Source organism: Fulmarus glacialis, unplaced genomic scaffold (genome assembly GCF_000690835.1).
Source record: "Fulmarus glacialis isolate BGI_N327 unplaced genomic scaffold, ASM69083v1 scaffold13984, whole genome shotgun sequence".
In the NCBI taxonomy this organism is placed as follows: Eukaryota; Metazoa; Chordata; class Aves; order Procellariiformes; family Procellariidae; genus Fulmarus; species Fulmarus glacialis.
Window position 1 is genome coordinate 1 of NW_009210007.1, and position 26006 is coordinate 26006.

General features: G+C 47.3%; 1 protein-coding gene across 1 annotated transcript; it reads right to left on the reverse strand.

The window, feature by feature from the left end:
- Nucleotides 1–2500: 2500 nt before the first annotated feature.
- On the reverse strand, nucleotides 2501–25258 carry RGS9 (regulator of G-protein signaling 9; the record flags this gene model as incomplete). Its single annotated transcript, XM_009577031.1, has 16 exons — nucleotides 2501–3237; nucleotides 4625–4710; nucleotides 5745–5883; nucleotides 6404–6491; nucleotides 6993–7108; nucleotides 8106–8219; nucleotides 10521–10582; nucleotides 11259–11288; nucleotides 17407–17478; nucleotides 17874–17955; nucleotides 19716–19792; nucleotides 20176–20234; nucleotides 21299–21350; nucleotides 22120–22226; nucleotides 22396–22446; nucleotides 25162–25258. Coding segments are annotated over 16 exons (1404 nt in total), but the record flags the coding sequence as incomplete, so codon positions are not given.
- Nucleotides 25259–26006: the final 748 nt, after the last annotated feature.

Here is a 26006-nt window from a genome sequence, read left to right on the forward strand (position 1 = left end):
ACAGCCACCCCAGCCAAGCCTGGGCCAGTGCCCCCCTCTCCTGCAGCTCTGGCTCCCTCCCTGCCCTCCCACAGCAGGAGAGCGGAGGCATCATGATTTGCCCATGGAAAGCAACAGGGTCATTGCTACTGGCCTCAGCGGGTGCTGATGGAGCCAGCCCCACACCCGCTGCGATGCTGTAGGAGGCACCAGCTTGTCTCATTCCTTACAACGATTAGCTCCAGGCACGGAGGAGTCTGTTATCCCGAGAATGTGATCTTGGTTATAAACGGCATAACCATGTCACACCCAAAGTACCAATGTGCTGGCTGCTGTGGTGGCCAAGAAATAGGACACTGAGCTCCAAACCCTGATGACTGATAATACAAGAAGCCACATCTTGTACTGAAGCCCCCAGTGTCCCTGGCTGGTGCTGTGAAGACTCCAGCTCAGCTAATTCAACCCTCAGGACAAGCCCGAGCACAGATTCAACAGCAGAGGACATGCTGCATGCCGGGGTCCCGTTCCCCCCGCTGTTTCCCAAGGACTCACTCCCAGCAGAAATGAAATGCAGCTCAAGTGTCCAAAGAGAAGTGCTGCGAGCAGAGGCACATACAGAAAATGCATGCACACATGGCAGAGAGATGACACAGTGAAGGATGAACACACTGAGACAAGACAGAGAAGGATGAACTCGGTTCTTTTTTCATTTTCTACATTTATTTTTATTAGACAGATGAATGCATGAAAGCGATGGCCAAGAAATGAAACAACATATTGCTCTGATTTCCAATGGAAACAAACAATTTCTTGGCTGGCGCAAAGTGAAGTTCAGTTTGTACCATGGTCACACTTTGTACCAGGCGACAGCAAGGGCCCAAGGAGCGGTACACTGGGTCATGCCAGCTTATTCTGCCTATAAGCAGATCAGAGCCAGCTTCTGCCTGCAAGTGTAGGACTGGTGTTTCACAAGCACAGTGACTCCAGAGCATGCAGCACTAACCCATGCCAGGGGGACAGCGATGCAAATCTGAGATGATGAAAAATCAGGGAAAGAAATGGATAGAGAGAACATAAAAAGCAAAGCTGCAGAAAAAAATAGAAGTAGAATCAGAGGGACTGACTGGAACACACAGATTTGTTATTTATTATTTATACCCTGACTTGATCTTCCACATGTTACTACATACTGGCAATCCCAACATGCCCAGTGCTCCATGTTATACAAACTCTGAAGCGATTGTAGAGCTCATCACATCCAAGTAGTTTTGGACCAGCCCTGCCAAGTTCTTGAGTATCTTTCAGTGCTCTTATGTCAAGGTAGGTTGACGGTGCTCAGTACCTGACGTAAAAAAGCCTTGTGGTTTTAAGCAGAATTAAAAAAAAATACGGTCTGAGCCTGCTCACCCTTACAGCATTGCAAAATTTGCCATTGCTTCTACTGGGAATAAGAGCAGAGACTTAGCAAGCAGACCTTGACATCAGAGCAAAAGACTCATGCAACTTGGTTTCAATTCCTCTAAGAAGGTTTATCACCGTTAGGTTAACGGAGGTCATGAAAATCTCCCCAGCTCAGCTGCAGAGCGGAGGAGACTAGTTCTGCTGTGATACCAGATCAGACCACGTAGCCCTGATTCTGCCCTTGATAACACACACAGGGAGGACAAGAATCGCTGTTCAAAGCTGTTCGGGACACAGCTATCGCCTGACTATCTCCCTGTTTGTGAGGGGTTGGTCTGCATGCACCCTGGTACCTGAGGGCTCCCTCCAGCTTTTTCCATCTCCCATTTCCTGTAAAATCATACCAGTAATCAAAACGGATGAGCAATACAAGCAGGAGTAAAGAAGCTTCCTGGACCTCAGTCCTTCCCACCCAGTCCCTCTGCTTCCCCTAAATTCTAACAAACAAGGAAGGTTTTCTGCCTCCCCAATCTCCTTTACTGGGCTTTGCAGGAATCTTCCCACTTCTGGTAATCATTGGCCTGGTCCAGACATGCCAGGGCTTCCCAGCAAAGCCTGGAATCTCCCTGAGCTCATTAGCACTAACATAGTTGTTTAGGTTGCCTCATTCTAAAAAGCAAAAGAGTTAGAGCAAATGAAAAAAACACTACTTAAAGTTGAAATCAGCTCTTAACACCTCTGCCCTCGGGGCTACAAGCCAGTGACAACTGGAACTACCTCCTCTTCAGTTTTTTTTAACGACAGAAGAGCAGGAAAAAGACAAGACAAGAGGTGGCAATGATTTGATAAAAGAAACACAAAGCTGCGGCTGCATCTCTCAAGCCCTCCTGCAGGCTCTTGCGAGAGGCTCTCTACGCCTGCACACCTAGCTCATCGTGCCGGGGAGTCACGGGGGAGAGCCGAGCTTTCCGCTGATCATCTCCAATGTGCCAGGGGGAGTGTCATTAGAATTCAAAGCGTCACCCAAACCTTCAGAAAAGTTCATCCTACTATTCTCACAAGAAGTCTACCCCACTTTTCTGCCTGTGCCTGGCTAGGAGGTGCAGGATACTTAAAGTGAGGGGTGCACTCCTCTCAGGGGGTGCCCGGGGTGCACCCCTTGGGAGGGCGCACACCCCCACGAAAGGATGGACACCAGTGCGGACGCACTCCAAGGTGGGCCACCTTGCTGTACTTCCTGCGGGGTTGTCCACCTCTGCTCCAAGGAAGGCTGATTTGAACCCAAAGGATTGGGACAGCAGAGCTTTACTCTGCCATGTGCCATCCCACCTCCTGGAGGAGCAGGAGGCAAGAGAGAGGCAGCCGGGCTGCCTAACCTCTGGGGGGGAGCTTGGGGCAGCCAGAAGGCATCCCCCACTCCGAGGTGTGCGGGGAGGGAGCCGGGGCCCTGCACCCTGAGTCCGGCACAGCCAGCAGCCTGGCTCCGGCAGCACTCCCATGCCTGACATGCCTGGGAAGTGGCATCTGCTGCTCCAGAAGCCATGGCAACACGCAAGAAGCCGGCTGCTGGCAGAGCCGGCCTGGGAAACTTAAAGCAGCACTGACACCTTCAGGAAGGGGAGATGAAGCTCAACACCAGCCTCGGCTTGTCTTTTCCCTGTGCTGTGCCCTGCGGGGCTCAGAGCCTACTTGGGAGGTTCCTTCTTGAGCTGGCTCCTGCGATCCAGCTTGCTCATGACCTGTGTGATGTCCACGGTCGTGGCGGCTTCTTTGGCTTTGGCCTCTTCCTCCTGCTGCCTCAGGATGACGGGGCTGGGGCTGGAGCGGAGGTGACGGCGTCCGAATGGGAAAGTGGAGCTGGGCAGAGAGTGAGAGAAAGAAGCAGGGCATTACTGAAAAAAAAACTCACCCCTGGTAAGCAAACTTACCAGGAGGGCAAGCTCAGACACAGACATGGATGTGCCACTGTCACCCGCACAACAAGAAGGAAGTGCAAATGCGAACGCGGTGGTTTAAAGCGGGACTGGGTGACTCAGTGTCACACATCAGCTACAGAACTGCTAAAAGTGTAAAGGCAGTCCTGTTCCCGGTCCTTGTGAGGGACTCCAGGGCCAGGAGACAACCAGTACATTACTCTTTTTCTTCTAAGCATTTGCATGTAACTAACACCCAGCGGTGAACCCAAACAACTGCCAGAATTTTTTCTAGTGTCCTCAGTAAGATCAAAATAGGGACCAGTATGGGTGTTTCTGGTGTCTGTGATACTCCAGAAAACACCTGCTAGTTGCTTCAGCAAAGCCATTACCAGCAGCAGTGGAAACAAGTGTTAAGCCACCTCTGGATGAGGTACTAGCTCTCTAGCTTACCCAGGATGCTGAGGATTGTGTCTCCAAAACAGGCACTGACAAACCTGAAGGTAGTCACCAGGGGTCAACCAGCATCTGCCAATGACCTTGTGATGTGTGGCTCAGGGAAAAACTAACCAAACCCCAGGCAAGTCAGCAGGAGGGTTTTTTCCACTGAGTTGAAATGGGCTTTAAATGAAACAATAGTGTGAAAGTCCATGATTCCTCTTTCTTGCTTGCTAGGTTGATGAGTGGAAGAGCAACAGAGGAAGAAGCACACCACCCAGTCTGGCTCTGACATTGCACGCTCAGCTTTAAGAAGCAACTGCAGTTCAAATGGCCCAAATTTGCTATGCAACCTTCATCTTGGTCTGGAAAAAGCCATTTCAAGTCTGCCCCTTCTAAGGCCATCCACCTTGTGCCAGCAGTCACTCGCAGGTAAGATGCTGTTTGCTCCTATGTGGCTGCACCTAACAGGGGGTAAGAGGCTCTGTCCAGGCAGAGCTGAGCAGAACCCATGGAGGTCCCTGAGGTGGCTCTGTGTCATCTCCGGGGGCCAATGTTTCGTGGGTGGGAGTTTTCCCATGCCCAGTACACAGCGCTCTCTCCTTCCAGGAAAGGAGCCATGATTAATTCAAGAATCACAGCCTTTATAAACAGACCCAACAGACAAGGCAGCCGAGCAATCGTCAAGTCGATTCTGACTGCACACAAGCCACCTCCAAAGGGCTCACAAATAAACAGCATAATCAGTCTCAAAGCAAGGCATCTTCTTAGTGATAAATTTTATTTAATTAAGCGAAAATCTAAATCATAGTAATTTTGCTACAACTCAGGCTTTTTCTACCCTTGCTACAACAAGAAAAACAAAAGCCACAATTACATCCAGTTTCACTTGCCTTTTTCTGACAGTCTCTTGTGGCACAACAGCCTTGGCCAGCATTTCCTTGTATACTGGAGACTTTAAATAGCGGCCATAGGAGTCCTACTAGGAGAAAAAAGGAGAAACTGGTAGTTATGGGCTGCAAACACCCTTATTAAAATCACCACCAAATACAGCTGCTCAGGAGCCAGGGAGGCTGGGAACTGGATAATCTCCCCCAGCAGCCCAAGGGACTTTGCATCTTTCAGGCAAATGTAGCTACTTAAACCAATACCCTTTCATCTTCGTGTAAAATTCCCAGGATTTTCCATCTCACAGTAAGGCTTCCCAGGTAAGACCCAGACCAAAAGGTCTGAACTGAGCTTAGCCCAGGCCAGTGATGTCTCACAGACATTGGAAGGTGAGGTGCTCATGTTTCAGGAGCTGAACTTTTCATCAACTGGTGAAAATCAGTATAATCCTGCTACTTTCAGTGTCAATGTGCTGCTGCTCTGGCCCATAATGCTCCCTCCTGCTATGTGTATTTTGTATCACTCATAAGGAGAAGTTACGGGTTATTTGTGGTCACCATGATCTAATGAAACCATGACATACTATATGCTGACATCAGCCTGTAGTCTGCTGCATCAGTCAGACCTAAAAAAGGGTGTCCGTCAACATAACCACAGAAAAATGTGTGAAAAAACTCAGTAAAACTTGAGATGGACCATGTCTCGTTATGCTCTTGGTACAAAACTCACGCAGTTATATCACAATTGCTACTACTTTTCCCATCCACTGCTGAAATCCAGTTGGATACAAGCATCCCACCATAGGGATACCTGATGTGGCACACAAAGTGGTACTGAGCAAAGTTAAAAGATTCATTCAAGCTTTGAATGAGCTGGTTACCAAGCTGGTATTAGAAAGTAAGACTTTCAGCAGACACCTGACCTCCACCACCTTGGGGACATGTTGCCTTAGAGGGAGGAAGAAGCAAGAAAATATAAAGGCCTGAACCAGTGCTTGCTTAGGTCAGCAAATTTGAGGGACTTTCAAACAAAGGCCACTTGAAAGTGACAGCTGACAGCACACAAAGGCATGGAAAGGCCCAGAGAACTGGAATCCCCCTAAGGCTTTGGAAACAAATAACAAACCTTTTTCATCAGCATGTAAATGTGGGTCTGAGCAGCATCTAAAACATAACGATGAGGGTGCTTGAGGCCTTTGACCGTGATGCCCATTGTTGTGCCATCAATGTTAATCCAGCGCCTTGCTCCTGGAGCCAGGAAGAGCCTGCAAGGAGAAGGAATCAACAGTGCCGTTAGCAACTGGAGAATTCCTGGAGATTGCTTTGTCTATGCATGAAAGGAAAAGTTCCTTCAGCTCCCCGCTACAATTTGCTGTCTTGGGCAGTCAATCTCCTCTTCAACAGTATGACATGCAGTCACTTCCTCTCGCACTGTTAACACATAATATAAACTAATTTTAGCCCACTGGAAGCAAAAAGAGTCTCTCCACTCTCCTCGTGGCAGCCCCAAGAACTTTGCTATTCCACACCTCTATTTAAATTACATGCTAAGACCTAAATGTAATAGTGGAGAACAGAGAGGAAAAGTAACTATATAACAAAACAATACCTATGCTTTCATCTTCAAAAGCTCCTTTCCTACATGGGGACATAGGACAGCCACATTTGATGACAGCTTACAAAGAAAAGTCTCAGGAATAAATCATTTGGAGAATGCCAACGTGTGGAAGAAGGTGATGGGACTCATGTACAAAAAGTTTAAGAATGTAAAATTATCACACTCACTTGTAAATTTCTTCTGCTTTTTCTTTGACCTTGGATTGGTCTCCGTACTTGAGATCCTCACAGGCTTCCCAGAAACTCAGGTTCTCTCCTGCATAAAAAGGACGCAGTCAGCAGAGAGTGAGACTGAGGAAAACGCAGTCCCATTTTTTAACTCCTAAACTGAATTTATTTGACTCAATATGTGTTGGCCCCAATTCGGTCTCTCCAATTCTTACAGCCACCTTGAAAATCCCCTTGGGACTGAAGGAGGAAAACAGCTTTCCCCTGCTCTCTGCTCAGGGAGAAGCGACACCTGTAAGAACTCGTGAATTCAGCCAGTTCCAGCTTGCCTGGGAGCAGTCCCCCCGCACGGGGAGTGCCCTGGGCTGTACTTTGTGTCCTGTGCCACTAGATGGTATTGCATGCACTGGCTGCACAGCCATTGCCTCCAAAGTCACTTCTACTGCCTTTACTTTGTGATCTTGTTATTGTCTCAGCTCACAGCCACCTACTGCAAAGGCATGGATTTCCACCACTGCTCTGTCTCAGTTGTGCGGCGTTCTGCTGTGTGGCCTAGGCAGGGACAAAGATAGAGACACAGCAGACCCACCACTGAACTCCTTCTTCAGGAAGAGCTGGAAGTTCTGCCGACCTTTCGGGTCTCGTATCAGCTCACTGAAATTGAAGGCCCATCGCTCCACACGCATTCTGGTGGGGACTTCCACTCTGCAGAGGTTGAAAACAAACAACACTGCCAGTTTCATGTGGCCCACCTAACTGGCAGATTAATTAAAACCAAAATGCCCTTTGCTGGCATGCCAAGAGACTTCTCAGCACTCTTGTTTCCAGAATACTGTAATGAGCTCCTAAAGTCAGCCCACTAAGTAAGCCATAATTAAACAACTTGGTACACAGTGGGATGAGGATTTATCTTGGATTTATGCTGCTCTCACAATGACGGCCCAGCTTTGCAGGAGGTTTGACTCAGTCCTGTTCTGGAGGAGGCACTGGTTGTTGCCCAAAGCTTTGCTTCTCAAAAAGGCATTCTGTGAAGGTATCCTTTGTGGCTGTCTAATGGGATATTATCACTCTAACAGGATTGCTGGTCTCAAATGAGAACCAGTAATACGTTGTATGCTTCAAGCCCAGAGATGGCACTGTATAATTAGCAAATAGTATCTGAATGGAAAACCAAGGGAGACCTCAGAGAAGGGATGGACCGCCAGTATGTGCCTCCAACCCAAACTCCCTCCTAAGAAAGCAGCCTGAGGTGTGTGCAAAGACCAAGGGCCAGTAGTTGAACCCTGAATTGCTACACCATTGGCAGCACCTAATTTAGCAAGGTTAACGCTAAACCAAGTGCTATACCTGACCGTAACTGGTCACATTCCATTCTTGTACTAGTAAAAGTGGACTTCACTCATCCAAGGGGAGGATTAGACCCACTCAGCAGGGGCTGAGTGCATACTCGCATCATCAGTTTAGGAGTTTCTGTAATGTTAAGGAAGGCTCCACTTGAAGAAGATAATGCTGGAAGTTCAGCATGGAATATTCCCAAGAGACAGTTTCTTTAGCATGGCCAAGCTATGTCAGAAAGGGAACGCTTCCCTGCTCATGATCAGAGACCAGATATCATGACGAAATCAATAGTTCCCTTTTCTGATTTCTATCAGCATAAAGGTCAGTGTAAACCACAAGCTGGCAAAGGAATACAAATACATACAGTTTTGCATTGAGATCCCAGAACTCAGGGTCATCTGTTATCCAGGGGTTGCTGGGGAGACATCCAGTCAGGATAGGATCATTGGAGAGGAACTGCTCAGAGTACTTCACAAGCCTGCAAGTAAATCCAACAAAATCAAAATATTAATTCACAAGCAGAATTGAAGCCAGCCCCATTACAAACAAATAAATGGCTGCACAGACTATGGATATCTTCAGAGGTGCAGCCCTATCAGCACGGGGATCTGGAATGTGGCCCCTGCCTTACTAGAAAAACTGATACATTAGCACAGTTAATCTTTTCCATTTCCCAAACAGTAATCTCCCATTTGTCTTTCAAAGGAGTGATTTTGCCAGGTCAAGTGCTGGGAGATACAAGACTCTCTTCCATCACCTCCTTTTGCCTCTACATTTCAAGGAAGTGGGACTAAGCTCCCAAATGGTTTCTGTCACCTTCTCCAACAAACTGGCAAAGGCCTGATCCTGCGCTGTTTCGTGCCACACATTACAGAGAGGAAAGTGCCAGAGAAGAGGAAAGCAAACGCTGTATCCGCTCAGGGTGGGTTTTCTGCAGCCTTCCCATGGGGTGTGGGAGAGCACAGGGAGCTCCAGGAGAGGTGAGGGAGTGCTGAGGGCACATCCCAGCTTCTCCTTTCCTCCACTCACCTACCGCACAGCTCATTCCTCTGCAAATGAGTTTGAGGGCTCGGCACAAAGCAAAAATGTCTCTATCCTAGCAGGAACCAGACAAACACTTCTCCTGCCTTCTAAGTTGGCCAGACTTGTAATTACAACCGATTTCACTAATGTCCTGGAATTTTAGCTTTCTCCTCCCTTTTTCATTCTTGAAAAAATCATCTGGTTTCTGCGTTTAAAATTCCTTCCAGGCCTAACTGCTTTCATGTGCTCAAAGCTGGGAGCGCACTATCCAAGGGCCCGTTGCTAACAGGCACCTTGGCATAGATCCTGCAATTATACAACGCTACTGAACAAAGCATACCACAGGTTTGGCACAGAAGTGCTCGATCCTATCTTCTCACTGGAAAGGCCAAGGCATTCAGCACCTGCATAATTCACTCCAATCCATATATTCTAATCAAGCTACAAATCTAAACCTGTCAACTCAGGTAACATTGCTCTGTCTTTTTAATGATTAGTGCTTTGCAGCTCCTCCTAAATCAATGCAATGCTCTGATACATGCACACTATCTAGTTGCTGCTCTTATCCTCATCAATAATAATTTGATTTGGACCCAATCCTGCAGCTGAGATAGAGATCCAAATTTCCTGAGGATTTATTGATCTAGGCATTATCCATCAGAAGACTAGGACTAATGTGTGAAAACACAAACAGTTAAGCACCACAAAATTCCTGGGAGGTAGTCAGCTGTCCCCAGCTCCAGTTCACAGTTTGGAAAATTGAGGCAGGAGAGTTTTAAGTGACCTGGGAGTCAGTGACAGATGAAATGAGCAGAACTGCTGGTGCCTTGCAAGTTGTGGTTCTCAGAAGACAGCACTGCTTCCCAGACTCTTCCTCCCATTTCATTCATTCACAACTGTCTTCTCCCAGGGAACAGGCCTGAGCACCTTGTTTATCTCAGATTCGATATGAATCTCCGGGTGGCAATGACTATGTAAAACAGACTGGTGGTGTGGACTGCACCTCTAGGCAACTGGCCAGCACATAAGATTCCAGGTAAGAAATGCCTGTGGCAAACACACTAATGGCTAACTGGCTTCATCAAGAATCTGATCAGGAAACACTCCCACTGAGAAGAGGAATTGCTAAGTAATTGCTTGGACATTCATAGAGAGGCGTGTGTTCCTTCCTAATACAGAATAACCAGAGACTTCCCCAGCTCTGCTGCCTTCTGGTAAGCATCACCATACAAGCAAGAACACTCACTGGGGCTGAATCCAGCCCAGCAGGCTGTGGACCAGGGACAGCAGGGTCAGTCTGTCTCTGCTGCTTACTCATCCCGCACAGGAACAGGCACAGGACAGACACACTGCTGCATCCTCACAAAGCAGCCTCCATGCAGCTGCTTTTCCAGACTGCAGAGCTGTGCTGGGTCCCAAGCACCACAGTCCAGTCCTGACCAGTCTGAACATCTCTCAATTTCAGAGGGAATCTCAACCGAGAGGCTGGCGCTGGTCTACAGACATTCATAGCAAAGCTCCCCTTAGATCTGAGGGATACTCTTCATCACGACTGGGACTCTGACCCCTCCTCTGCCTTATGCCTCCTGGCCCAGGCAACACACAGCCCAGACAGCACAAACAACACTGCGTGTGGCCACCACATTGATTCCCCTGACTGAGTCACCAGCTGCCAGAGCAGATAGCTTAATCATCTCATTAGGAGATGAGTGCTGAAGACTGATTAATGTGTGGACAGAAGGAAATCAGGACTTACCCTCCGAGAGAGACAGAAGATTTCACTCTGGACTTCATGACAGCCTGCTGATAGTACATGATCTGAGAGGGATCAGACATGTCCATCGTTAGGAGCATGGAGATGTGAAGACAAGGCCATCTCTATCTGAACATCAAATATGCCCTCTCCCAGGTAGTGAGTCTCACTACAACAGGGACTGCTTTTTCCCTAATTACTGGATGTCCAAGGAATCAGAGAATCCCTAAAGTGTCTTAGTAAAATGGCTGTTTTCACTGAGCTGATTGCAAATGTCAGAAGAGCATTTTGCAATGTGCAAGTAATTAAAAAGCAGTCCCCGTGCTATATAAAAATTGGATAATAGCTACCATTCTAGGCCCCTACAGATGCTCTGGATTATTTAGCATGTAATTTTCATTGATCCTTTGCTGGCTCTACACTGGCGCCACTGGATGTATCTCCTATGATTCCCCCACCACTAATTTTGATCTATTGGATTTTAGCCCTCGTGTCTGTCCTTGCCTGAGCCTTCCCGTCACTGGGAGAGCTGCTGGCTGCCTGCAGTGGGAGGTGCAGAGGCAAAAAATGCCCTGAAAGCACATTGACCAAAAACTCCACGGGGCAGAGACTCTGCCAGCCAAACCCAGGCGTTTACAAAACTGCTCATCCCCTGTAAAGGGGGCTTTGAGCTGCCATCCACCACTGATGTGAGCAAATCATATAGGATGAACACCTAGAAGTGAGGGAAAGACCACTTACCTCTCTCCTATAAACGTCCATAGTTTTTTTCTGCAAAATAAAGAAACAAAACCCATTAAATTGGGGTGGGTGCTTCCACTCGCCTTTTTTGAGACATGAAAACACCACTGCAGGGCTGCCGTTGTGCAGCGCTCTCCAATTAATTCTCATTACAATTAAAATCAAACACAGCAGCTCAGCTAATCAGGGTATCATCAAAGCTAAGAGCATCCACACACCGTAAATCGTTCCATTAGATGTATTTACTGTTTAGCATTGCTTCTTCCATCACAGGCTGCTTGTATGCCTTCAATTAAGGGGTTATTCTAATGGAGCTAAAATAGATTCGTTTACGAGACACGGATTAGATCATTCAATATTAGCTAAAGGAGACAGGAACCAACACATTGCAAAATATAAACACCACAATTAAAAGCCTCAGAAGCAGTATCTGCTGTGCAAAGGGTGCTTACGTTGTGATTTGAATAACTCAGACTATGTTACATGTCATCCACAAATGAGCAAGCAATTGAAGGCAACAAATTAACTGCAGGGTGTTTATTCACACAGCTTCCTTTGAAGCATAGTTACTTTGTCTGAAATAAACTTGAGGAGGGAGAAGGAAAGACAGGCTAAGTCAGGGATGCTCCCAGCAAGTCTTTAAAGGCTTATGCACTGTTTCAGTTCTTCACCTCCTGTTTTAGCCAACAAGATCTGCATCCCAGAATTATTCTGTCAAACTAACCCTGTGGCAGACATGGGTCTGCAGAGCGCCTTGGTGAAGTGCAGTTTGTGAGCGATGAGGGATAAAGCATCTGGTATCAAATGCCACAGGCAACCTGCTTCTCCCATCTTCTTACCAGAGAACCTGCACCCTGAGCTGCCCCTGTTCTGGGAAAGGCAAGACGCTCAGCTACTTTGCGACCATCATGGGGACACTGGTGCAGATCTGCTTTTGCATTTTAACCATCGTCACTAGTCCTGCTCAGGAGGGAGAAACTATTCTCTATATGGAAGAAAAATATGCACATTTTGCTGAAACTTGGTTGGTTTTGAGAGGGCACACTCACCATTTCAGCAGCAGGAGCCAGATATGCAGTAGATCAGCCAATCTGTACAGCACTACCATGAAGTCAGCCCACCTGATCCTAACACAAACCTAGCCTGGCCAGCGTAGTACTAACAGAAATCCTCACTGTGGCACCGCAAAGGGAGGAAGCTTTTTCTGCTGGAAATATCATGACCAGCTCTTAATGACTGCAGCGCACATAATCTCAGCAAGGACAAACAGGAAAGCAAACAGTAGCTGCACCAGCAGCGATGCTCTGCTGGCCACACACAAGGAACTGCGTGTGAGGGGATAAGGGCTGACATATCAGGGGAGGAAAAAGCTCTTGGACAACAGGATCATTGGCCACAGGGCTGTACAGCCTCCCTTGCTGATTCAAAGCCGCCTGGGACATCTTATAAATGATGGAGGACACACGGATCAAAGAACAGCTTTTCACCCTGTAGTTGTACCCCTGATGCCAGGCTAGCTTCCATGTAGGTACCATTTCTTCCCCCCATTTCTACAGTGTCATCGTTTCAGATAGACTGTAGAAATGGGAACGAAAAAAAAAAATCACCTGCTTGTGCAGAGAAACTCGCTGCATTTACTGTCCTAGAAGTCTCCTCTTTAGAGAACTTCGTTTCTGTTTCAGGCCAGCTATTTCCTGCACATAGGAGTTCACCATCTCCTTGGGGAACCCAAGATACAAACTAGGCCCCATCAGATTTACAAGTGCCAGCTGAACTGTTCCATTTGATGGAACTTAACTGTGGGTAGGGCATTTACTTTAGGAAAATCAACATGTTAAAATCATCAGATGGTTTCAAAAGGCCCCTCATTTCTTCCTCTGTTTTGTCAAGTGAGTGCCTCGGACAGGCCTGGTGCAGTGGGACGAGGAGAGGTGGATGCAGGCGTAATGGCTTGAAGGCAGCTCACATGGTAGTAAAGTTGTGTTATCTTCTACAGGGGTCTTAGAGGCAGGCAGCACACCACACACACACGAGACAAACAGCTGGTGGGAAAGAGAAAAAGAATCCAGTTAAGTTAAATGTTATGTAGAGCAAGAAAGGCGTGAATTAAACTGCCATCACTACAGAAAAATTATATGTGGGAAAGTAAAAAATCAAAGCTAATGCCATGTCTGCAAACAGGGAAAGATTTTTTTGAAAGTGCATCCTACACCAAGGATCCCCTCTTGCCACAGCCTGAGCACATAGGTCAGCACTCTGGACCGGTGGTCCTGGGAAAGCCAAGGGGCTTTGGTGGGGTGCTCCAGGGTGGGGAGGGGATTTGCCATGGCTCGCCCAGAAAAGGGGGCTATGGCATGAGAAGGGCTGAGCATCACTGAGCAGTGGCACACACTGAACTGGAGCGGAATCAAAGAGGAGCCCAGCACTGAACACCCTATTGAGGGCTGCAGGTGCTGGCTGTGCTCAGCGTTTTCCAGTTCTCAAAGCCACAGTAACTGGGAAGGATCTCAGCTATTTCACCCCAGAGCTGCACGTCATTTCATTTCCCTTTTTCCCACAGTGCTCCCATGACCAGTTTCCAGCTTCGCTGCTGGTACAAGGGACCCTGAATATTCTCTGTGTCCTGCTGAGCACTGCCAGTTGTCCCCACCATCCTACCCACCCTTACCCCCTGCTACTGACAGCAGCAATGCCAAAGTGCCCTGTACCACCCACCCACTCTCCCTCATTTGGAAGGAAATAATATTTGGAACAAAAAAGTAATTTCTTATAATGAGATTAATTTTGTAATGCCCTTAACGAGTGACATACTGCAATTACCGCGGATAAGCTCCCTAGCCCTGCAGGCTTCAAATCAAAATGGCAATTAGTGAGAGACCTTGGTCTGTCTCAGGCAAGTGCCGCATGCTGTTAAACATCCTCCCCCTGGAGACACACAGCAGCACTTGGACACCCTGCACGGCCTCGTCACACCCGCTGCCACCAGCTGAGCGCTCCCCATGCACGCAGGCAGCGGCTGCAAAGCTCAGCTGGGAGCCAGCCAGGACCTGCTCAAGAGCCCTGCATCTGGAGCCGATCCACATGGCTGAAGCCACGAGCTCCTACAAGAGCTGGGACATCTGCTAATTTCCAGCTAACCGTTCGCATCGACCTCCTCTGCTTTCAGTGTGGGTCTTCCTGACCACATTGTGGAGATAATGGTCATTATGTTTTTGCCTGTCTGGCCACCGTTCAGTGTTTACAGAGGCCATAAACAACTGGACAACAGCTTTTGTGTGTATGCTCAGATGGAGCTTGGAATGAAGAACAAGCACAGGCCACTGTTATCCAGAGCTCATTTTGGACCAGGGCACTGCAAATCACGCCCGCACTCTGCCCTGAACGCCGCAGTGCTCTCTGTCCGAGCACGCAGCGCGGCAAGCTGCGAGGATGACCACGGGGATCCTGCGCAGAGCACCAGCCGCCAAGCTCGGGGCAGTGCCAGTACAGCTTGGCCTCCCTCCACAGCTCACTTTATTGCAAAAACCTATGGGCACTGCCTCTCTGACATTGCAGTGGCAAACAGCACTCTGGCATGCACTCAGCTCTCTTTCTGCACACACGAACACCTCTTCTCAGCTGCAGATGTGGGCCTTAAAAAAACAGCCAGCTGGGAGCCCTGCATGCCAGAGGCAAATTCTGAGTCTAGCGTAAGATCACCTCAACATGCATCTCCATGTGCTGGTGCTTCCAGCCCAACAACTGGAAATCAAATCTGTAACAGTCCATAGGCCCAGTTTTGTTCAAATTGCCGGTTTTCCCCTATCTATCTTGTTTATCTGCTTCTGACGCTGTTATTTCAAAAGATGTGATGGATGCAGCAGAAGTTATGCGTTTATCAGGTGGCCAAGTTGACAGAGATTTATGAAATTAAAGGCCAGCAATGACCACGATGATCTGTGGCTGATTTGCTGCATACAACAAGCCAGGGCATTTCATTCAGCAGTCCCTGAATCTAGCGCAGTGATTTTTGGCTAAGCTAAAGCACCTTTCAGAAACACTCTCCGGTTACAGAAGAAGGCAAAAGCTGAGTGTGCACCTGCGGGCGACTCAGCGTGCTCTGGCAGTTGCCTGGTAACTCTCTAAGCAGTGAGGCTCGATCATGAGCCTGAGGCCTGGGTAACAAAAAGGCTAAAGCATCCCTTAATTAGCTGTTCAATGGATGGCTACTTCGGCCTTATTCCTCCTGCCCAGCTACAACTCCTAACTCATTATAACTGTGAGGGATGCTCACGGGTCAGTAATAAAAGTCCCTTTCAAAGGAGTGCAATGTTTGGCTGAGCACCTGCTTATCCCCAGAGGACTCTATCAATCAGGGAGGGAGCAGCCCACCAAAGAGTCTGAGGCAAGTGAAAGAGAGATGTTCATGCCAATATCAGCTTCAAAGGAGTAATTCTGATGTCAGAAATTAATTATCACTGGGAATATTTCCTTTCTCAGCTGTCAAGATAAAAGAAAACTAATTGGCCAACAAAGCGAAGCTAGACTGAGCAGGAACAGAGACAGAAATCAAATAAATGGGCACTGGATTCATGCACTCATTTTCTGCTCTCATCGTTTCACCTATGTCAGAACCAGAGGCTAGGCCGACAGAAAACATCAATAAAACTCCGCACTGCCTTCAGCAGGGGTAAAATATGGCCAACAAAGCACAGTCCAGCTCAGCGTTTACCAGCAGAGCTTGGGCCATCCTTTCTGCTCACCAAAGGCTGTTGAGCCACAGGTGTTTGTGAGAGCAGCAAGTCCAAAGGTGGCTCTATGTGGGCTTTTAGCTGTCTAATGTATTGTCAATCGCTCTTTCAAAAACAAAAAGAGGAGCAAGAAGAACCTTCCCTCTTCAGCTCAGCCTCCAGAGAGGAGGCATAGCTCAGAGATCAGCTTAAAGCTGAAAGGCAGTGAAGTCACCCCAAAGTTGGTGTCCTTTGGCTCATGCCCTCCTTGGAGTCTCTGCTGACGGGAGGAATCGACCATCTCTCTTATGTCCAGGGTGGGAACTGAACAGCGATCCCTCAGCTCACTTCCTCTGTGCTACCAAGCAGCTGGCAGATGGCTATGGGCCATCCAGACTGTTTACAAATCTAAAATCTCCTTCCATGTCAGTTGTAAAACTGTGGGCGAGAAGTTGGCTTACTCCTCTTTTCCATGCCTCTCCCTTTCCTCCACTCCTTTTCTCTTAAAAGAAAAAAAAAAAAAAAAAAAGGGAAAAAAAAAAAGCGCCTTCGGCAGCTGCTACGTACAGCAAGAAAAAATAAAATACACCCCAACCCTACGTTTTGCTCATTTTCAGTCTCTATAGCAACAGAACACAGTTGGCCAAAGCAATTATCCTGCCTCTGGCTGTCGAGGTGTATAAAGACTGTTACAAAAATGAGAAGTTGTGAATACAGTGAGTGTGATCGCAGTAACATTTGCATTTAATTACTGAGAGACACTTTGACTTTACTTCCAAATGAACACCATTAAGTGCACAAATGCAGGATCGCTTAAAAGGACTGATGGAGAAAGAGAAGAGCTCCTCATCCACTGATTGCATTTGTCTTATTGTGGACTCCGAACCAGTCCCACCCAGTTACAGCCTCCACAGTCTCAGTTCATTAATTCTGTTTCTTTATGGTCTAGCTATACAATATGCATTTTTAGGCAACATTTTGTGTCTCCTATCCACCATATCAACTTCTCCATCTTCTTGCCACACATTACCCTTTTGGAGGTATTCTGTCATTTTATTTTAAACCCGGATCTTTACATCCCCACAACCCTCCCCAGTCCATTCACCACTAATAAAAAGGCAGCAACAAGCATCTGGAGGTAGAGGATCCCTTAATTCAGCTTCACCAGCAGAGAAAACATGTCCTGTAGCTAAACACTCACACTAACTGGTATGGCAAGAAAGCTGACAAAGTATTTTCAAGCCAAAAGATGCTGCCAAAGCCTATTTTGATGGCCCCACCCCTTGGACAATGAGATGGCTTCAACTTCTGGCCTGTTTGGCTGTCATGGCTGAGCTGACTCGCACACCCCGGGGGTGCCCAGAAAACCACAATCCCAGGGACATTCTCTGGGTCCTCCCGAACAAATTCATTAGGTGTGAAAAGAAAACCTGTCTCACCTGGTTTACCTTATTTTCATTGGGATCCGTTACGCGGTCTAAGCCATAGTCTAGGACGTCTAGCATGCCAGGCTGTTGTGAACAAGAAACATCAATAGCTTTGTAACCCATTTGTTTTAAAGTTTGTGGTTCACACAAATGCATGAGGAGACCCTGAGCCCTGAAAGGCTCCACTGCCAGCAGCTCCCAGCCAGCAGTGCCCCAGGGGAGCTCTGCCCCCCTAATCTGGCAATGCTCCCCTCCGAGCATGGGTGCTACAGCCAGACCTCCCTCCCTTGCACCTTTGAGAGCAACCAAGGAGAAAGGTGTGGACTCAGGGCAGGCCCAGGCTGACCCCTTCCCCAAGGAGAAACAACAGGGTGCACAGCCCAGAGACCGTGCCCTTAGCATGCGGGAGTTTGTTCCAGGTGGCTGCAGGGAGGGCACCACCGAGGCACTAAAGCCACACGCCGACACCCTCTACTTACAGGAGTTCGGTTCACAAGCCAGTACGCTCTCTCCTGGCAGTCCAGGGCATACCTGTCCGCCTTCTTCCGCTCCTTCCCTGCCCTGCAAAGCCAAGAACAGGATTTAACTCTACCAGGGGAATTGATGAATTTTGCTCTCCTAAAACCAGTGGGATGAGAAAGGGGGCACACCCCCAGCCTCCCCTGCCCCACGGGTCCCAGCCTGAGTGCGCGATGCTCTGATGCAGCCTCCTGACCACATCTTACCCCAGCTAATTCTGGACTGCAGATCACACTGTTCACATGGCCACACGTGACTGTAGCTTTTGAGAAATCATCGTCTTCCTGAGCTCAGCTGAGAGCAGACACATCCTCTTTTGATTAGACAGACAGCCCTTTGGTAGAGTTTTACAGTAACAACCCGCTACTTGCGGTCGGTCCTGCTGCCTCATGTTTATCCATCTCCGATGTCCCCAGGCAGTATCTGAGGACTGCCATGCAGAGATACGTCCCTGTCTCGCAGTAAAGGGGGGCATTTCTCACAGAAATGATTTGGAAATGGGGCCAAGCAGTGTTCCCAGGCACTAAAATCCAAATCACCTCTATTATTAAATGGAAGAAGCACCAGCATGGTTTGGGCTTGGACCAACTAATTCTTTCCCAGACAAGTCCTGGGCACAATTTGGGACTTAGCATGGCCAAGGGAGCATTCCCATGCTGTTTGCATGTGGCCACCCTGCTGTGGTTAACAGGGTGGATGCAGGCTGTTCTGCACCAGTCTGCCCCAGCATCATCATCAAACACCCTCAGACGTGTTTAATCTACTAGTTCAGACACAGTCTTGGTATCTAACTTTAAAACTGCATTTGGCATCTCTTAGTCCAAGTCTGACCTCAATTTACAAGAACAACAGTCTGGTGTTTAATGAGACAGTTATCTGATGAGCTGTATTCTGACGACTTGGCTACCATCCCAGTGAAGACAGAAACGCTGCTGAACAGCAGAGGCAGTGCCTCCCACGCTAGGAGGTAAAAAAAGGTAAAAGGAATCCACAGAAGTAGGAGATATCCTATCTCCAAAGGAGTAATCCCATCTCATGTTCACTAACTTTCCTGGGAATTTGAAGGATTCAGCTCCTAAGGTCAAGTCATTTTCACTGGGTGCCTAAGTATGCACTTCAGAGTTTTCTCCAGAAGTCCCTGCTGGGAACATTCACTGCTTCTTGATTCAGGCCATTCAGTTCAGCTGTGAGACCTGTGCAAGCAGCAACTGAACCAGACCAACAACAGGTCCTAAGTCCAGTGGCCTGATCCACAAATGCTCATCGACAACCCCAAGCTAAAAGAAGCTGCCTTTAATGAGGGCTTGCACACTGCAGCGTCAGACCTCAGCTTCTTCAGGGAGTCACATTAGGTGCAAAATCTAAACCTCCCCTTGCACACTTATGCATGTGCAAAAACCATTCGCAAAGAGGCATGCGCACGTGTTGGCAGCAAAGGCACCCACCCCTACCTGTGCTCTCACAAACCACACTGATTCCATGTCTTTGGTGGACAAATGCCAGGCAGGGAGAGAAACACAGGGAGGTGCAGCGGGAGAGGGTGAGGCTTTGCAAGCGGGCGTCCAGTCATCTGAAAACATCTGAAATCCTTCACTCACAAAGTGTGAAGTGAACAAAGTTTACTTGTTAAATGGAGGAACCCCAAGCTGATATGAAAGGCAGGTTTGTTCCACAATCTTGAGGGGCACTTGCAAGTCACTTTAAAGCTGCAGTTTGTTTTTAAACTGTAATTTAACTGTGTACCAAGACAGTGAGGCTCTGCCTCCCCGATGATGCAAATAAGGGAATGCAAGTCAACTCACTTATACTGCTCTTTGGCCTGCATAATAACAAAATCCCACTTGTAGTTTATTTTTTGATTGAGCATGTTGTAATGTTCCTGGAATAAAAATAAAAAAGCAGTTAGTGTGAAAATTCTGGACAAGGCGCTCCCATGCTAGGGTTTTCTTGACTCTCCATAGCTCAACTAGGCCAGGCTGGCAACCAAGCCAAGAAATCTGGATTGTTCTGAACATAATTACATGAATTGCAACAGTTCAAAAATACCACTGCAAAGAGAGGAATTATCCCCACTAAAATTATCATTGACTTCAGAGTATGGCCACTTTTTCACTTCCAAAATTTTGGCTGTTGACACTGCTGGAGTAACACCTCATGCTATTGAAGAGGTGATTTTTTGCCACACTCCATTTTTTAGCAACAGTGGGCTAAAGCTATAGCAAACAAGGGGCTTGCAATGGAACAAGTACAACATCTCCTTACCTTTTCATATTCTTCTAAAATCCCTTTCCTCTTAATGTTCTTCTTTGCTAGGTAAATTGCTGTGGAGGGAGAAGCAAATAAGCAGTCAGTTACACTTACACCAACAAATCCAAGAATAATTAAAAATTTACCCACATGACAAACACAGGAATCTGTCTGTTACAATATCTTCCCAGGCATGAGCTCCAAGCTCACAAAAGCTCACTGAAGAAAAATGAACTTGGTGCTTTTACGTTGTCGCTGATGCTTCACAAGCCAGTGCCCAGGCTGGGAGCAGCCACGCAGAACGGGCAGTGTGTGCCTTCTGCCAGCAGTCACTCCTCCTTTGGGAACTCAGCCAGGGTTTCACGGGTCGAAGGATACTGGACCAAATCTTTAAGATGTTGAGGTTCTTCAGAGTTTGACCTCCAAGTTTTCCGAATACAGGGCAATGCTTTGTTCCAAGTTCTATTAAAAACATTCCAATCTAAACCGGGCTTTTTTATTTCCCCATAAGATTTACAGCATAGATAAAAGCCACAGAGGACAATCTTGGTATAAACAACCGGTCTGTGAACTGCACAACCGACAGGAGCAAACCAAGCTGATCAGCCCAACTTTCATGACCAGTCCTATAATAAAAAGCATTATAAAGGCAACAAAAGATTGATATGGAAAGAGCCATCAGGAGATATTGGGAGCCACTGTGCATTATATAAAGAAAGAACTATCTCTGAACGCAGGGCTTGATCCTAATCTACAGGAAGACAGTCTTGGGCTCAGATCCAGGAATACACTTAACTACTCAGGGAAATCTAACCTTGTGTTTAAAGTCTTCCCTACCCAGCAGAGTATTTCAGATGTGTTCCAGTCTGATGGATCTTACTGGAACGTAAGAGAAGCTTAAGCACTTTCTCTCATCAAGGCCACCACAAGGCAGTCACATACAGAGTGTTCCCTCAATTCAGCATTACTGAGAATTACTCACAAAATAGTATGAAAGAAAATGCAAGGGCTGGTCATCGCTGGTCATCATGTGGATACACAGCACAAAAAGATGAACAGGAAATACGGTGCACGACTGCGTGCACAAACACATGGGCTTGCACTACGCCTCCTAAACACGTACAATGCTATCACTTACCATAGTCTGTGTCATCAGCAGGCCAGCTCTGCGCAGGCCAGAAATAGGGGGTCTGCAGAAAAACAAGCCTTTCGTTAGCGCACAGCAGCCTTAAACTCATGCCAAGAGGCACGCAGCACCACCCACACTGGAGGGAGAGGAAAGTTCTCCTCTGCTATACTCAGAGCCTCAGCTCCTTAGCCGCATGTCAGCTCGCACGGTGATGCAGCCCAGCTACAGCAGGAGAATCAGGGTCAGCAGACTGTCAATGTCAAATCCACTCCTGCTCTGCAGTCGGTTAATATGAGCAACCTCTCACTGCTGCCTGAGCATTCAGACTAAGATGCTGGAGCCTGATTTGGCACCATGTGGGAACCAGACTCCTCATTCAAACTATGAACAAGGGTCCCCTAATTTCCCATCGTAGTGGAAACAGTTCAGCCATGAACCTTGATGACATCCCGTTATTACTGTGCTTTTTGTATACTCATTATTCAGTCTCCCCAGATCATTCTATTTTCAAACAGCAATTCCATTTGCTACTTTAAGGGAACACACATTTGGAAGAAAGCACAGCTATTTTGACATTGAACAAGTATGCTAATCTAGTTGAAGGAAGTATCACAGTTTGCCCGTAAACTGTAATCTGACACACAGAACTGGGGGAACTGGCCCGAGGCTTCTCTGTGGATCCCCTCCTCCTTCCTCCTGCACACTGAATGTTTAGCATGGCTACACAGCATGGTCTCACAACTACAGCTCCTGAGGAATTGCCCCAGCTGCCTGTTTTTAAAACTAGTGCTGAACTCCCTCTCAATGGCTTTAGACAAGGTACAACTCACTTGAAACCTGTACAGACTGCCGTCTGTCTTAAGGGTGAGATTCTTTGGCTCCTGAAGAGGGTAGATATATCCATATTTGACAAACAGGTCCCCCAGGTGGAGTGCCTCTGAAAATGGAGAAGGCAGATGTTTTAATTGCACAGAAACACTGCACTGGAATTTAAAAGTAAACTGCTACTCAGGAGAGAAGAATTCATCTCAGAAGTTTTGTCTATGGAGACCTAAAGTTTTACAACTCAAAGCTGAAAAAGCTTCAATTTTTACATTTCTACTCACCTTCCTCAGTGATCTGCAAGCGTTGGAGAATCCACTGCAATATATCACTACCTGTAAAGCAAAGAAAACGTCAGGTGCTTGAAATCGGGAGTGTGCCAAAATCCATGGGCCAAAACGAGACCTCTCCAGCCCTCACCCCTCACTGTGCTCTGGATCCCACTGAGTGCACAGACCCCTTCTTGCAAACATGCTTTCAAATGCACCACGCAAGAGAAACAGAGATAAAATGCATCGCTGATCTCTCACTGGCCATGCTGTCATTCAGGCTTTCTCCTGACCAAGCAGGCATCAGTCCCTGTGAGAGAGAGCCCGAGGCAGGCAGTGACCTCAGGATGGCACAGCGTGAGTGTGCAGAAGCACACGTGGCCTGAGCAACACTTAAACCCTCATCGTTGGCTTAGAAAGGACTTAAACAATGCAACAGCTTCCACGCCCAGCAAAGGTGAAGTGCCCCTTGTTTTGCACCATCTTGTCTTGAAAGATTCACTGCAAAGTATCTCCAGATTCACAGAGCACAGTCGTGTCTCTGTTTTAGTAAGAGACCAGTGACCAGCCCTCTCGAATCCTTTAAGAGACCAGTGACCAGTCCTCTTGAATCCTTTAAGAGACATAATTTTCAGTGCAGAAGGGATGTCTGAATCTCAGATCCAAGCTGCAGTGGTCACAGGACACATCAAAGGGAAATAAGATTTCTGCATTCACAAACACTCATCTCTCCCAGTTCTCTTGGTGGGGTGTGGCCAGTCATACCCATAGTCAGCATAAACCTCCACCAGTTTTAGTTTCGTGTTCTGGGGGGCAAATATCATGAACCTCCTTCCACTTAAACAGGGCAAAAATGTACTCATTCCCTGATTAATTATGGGCCTTTTCCTCCAAATGTCCCCTATGATTGCAGATTGAGGTGTTGACCTTTCTTGACATTGCAGTGATGACTTAACTTTCTAATAGGGGCTCAGAGCTCTTATCCTACCGCCTGCTTCCTGAAATAGATGAAATTAAAGGATTATCTCATCACTCATTTCTAGACAGCTCTCTCTGTAAGCATTTTCCCCCAAAGGTGTGCATTTAACATGGAGGTTTATTTGCCTTTTCTGTCATGAGCCATTTTGCTGACACTGAATTTAACTAGTTAGCTTCCTGCACACGAAGAGCCAAGCTCTCTTCGGTGGATCTGTGTCCACTGCTCTAATGCCTTCACCATTCCTTCACTAAACATGAATCAGTCTCTTTTGCAAAACACAGAAGCCGATCAGTATATATGCCATTTGTGCAGCACTAAAAATATCATAGTTTAGAGAGTGATGACTGCCACGCAAGAAGACTGTAACTCTGTTGCCTATGAGAAGTTGACTAGAATTTATGACTTATGCAAGAAGGAACTTGTAGCAATACTGGTTAAGGAACCAGAATAAAGCAGACAGCACGCAAAGGGGATGAGCGCCAACGGGCATCTTCCCTCCACATCATCTAGCCATGGACTTTTAGGAAGCGGTATTTTACATTGGTCAGACATCAAGAGAAGTACTCGTTCCCCCTGCACTTAAATCGTGTTGGCACGTCATCTTCAGTACAGGGGAAACTTTTCTGCAGTGCTGCCTTAACTATTCGCTAACAGCTAGGGGAGGCAAGGCCAGATCCTTTGCAGATGCAAAGCACTCCACCAAATTAAGCTGCGTAATAGCTATGTAAGCCAGGATATGGTTTGTACTGTAATGCATGGAGAGTGCTGCTGAGAACAAGCTTCAGATGTCGTCCAAGTCCTCCTTACCCTTTCACTGACTGACTGTACCCATGGGCAAGTGACTTCGTCTCAGTGCCTCTGCTTCCTCATTTTTAAAAAAAATTGGTGCAAACAACACCAATGGCTTACGGGGCTTTGCAAATACAGTGGGGGAAAAATTAATCTATTTGGCTAAGTTGTCTCCTGAGTTGCCTGGAGCAAGCTCACTGGTTTCAGTGGGAGTTTTTGTTCTGGATTTCAAAGTGCTGCAGAAAGACCAAAGCAGGAGGAGGAAACTTTGGTACAGTATTTGTGAATATTTATAGTGGAGGATGCCTCACAAGAGCTTTTGTGGAGGATTGGAGAACAGGGAAGCAGACGTACTGATAGTGCCCTGTGAAAGCAGCTAGCAGGTACAAAGGAGACTGCGATAAGAGCTGCCTGTAATGCCATACGTGACACAGCACAGCTCCCTGCCTGTTTCTTCTTCAGCCTGCTTGAAGGAGGAAAAGCTGTCATTTAAGGCAGAGAAATAGGTTGAATATTTTGTTCTTTTCCTGCGTACTGAAAAAAATTATTATTAGCAGAAAAGGTTCAAAAGGGAGACTAACTGATTGTTGTTCATTTCTGAAGTTCAGTCTGACTCCAGTCTGCCTATTTTAACCAGATTTTAATATTTATCCTTATTTGTGATCCAGCCCCACCAGGAATACGACAGGTCTGGAGGCTGAAGCACCTATTCACCTGTATGCTAAGAGAAAGCAAGGTCACTTGAGTTAAACTCACATGAGACAGCTAAAAGCGCATGATTATCAATCTTTGTGTCTCTGATTCAGAGAGAAAAGAGTGAAATGAGACACAAGTGAGAACGAGATAAAGGGAGCGGGTATGTCTCAAAGGACGTATAGCAAATATTTTTGGGAACATGGGCTCCAGTGTGCACCCAGGCGGTGGTAACCCTGCAGTGGCCATGGGGTCCACACACACAGCTTTTCTCTGATGAACTTCCTCGGCCCGGTCCCCTCCCCCGGCGAAGCTCTTACCTGCCACAGCGTGTGGGATGTTTGTGATCATCACCCTCTGCGTCTGCGTTTTGATGCCCATATCTGGATTCTGCATCTCCATCATAAGCACCTCAATCTGCAAAGCGTGGCAAGGATGAGACGTATTACAGCAGTGGACAGGAGGGAGCCCCAGGACTACCGCAGCTCTGGGCAGCATCCCAGAGGGGTGTGCAGTGGCGTGCCACAGGAACAGATGCAATGACCATAGTCATCTCCAAACCTCCCCTTTCCATAAGAGATGCCACCTCCAAACCATGTCAGCTTTCACACTGACTCACAGTGTCACTCCCTCCTACAAAAGACAGACACACAGCCAGGGTTAGCAGATGAGGGACCTGATGTAACCACTCCATGAGAGCTGAGCTAAAAAAAAACAACTTTAAGAAAAAAAAAAAAATCTGTGCTGCCCATCTCTGGCTCAGTGGGTTATTTGCTGGGGCAGTAAGAAAGAAAAAAAGGGGAGGAAATAAAATGTGTGCTTCTATTGCACAAATACCCCAGCTGTGCACAGACTTGTCGATATTGCACCACGCACCAAGAAAATAAGCAATATTTCGGCTGGAGACCAAACAGCAAAGGTTCTGTTTCTGGTCTGCAGATAATAACCAGACAGGACGTTAGAAGAGCAACCGGAAAAGCACATCACTTTGCTCTGGGGCTGAGCAAGAAGCTCAAACCCGGGGGAGATGAGAACAGCTCGTCCTTTGAGAAAGCACAGCCACCACCCGAGCCAAGGCTTTGAAAAGCTGGCCAAGGACCGATTACAGCAGGGACCAGAATTTACATGTGGGAAAGCAGACTGCAAACACAGAAATAGAGCCCAG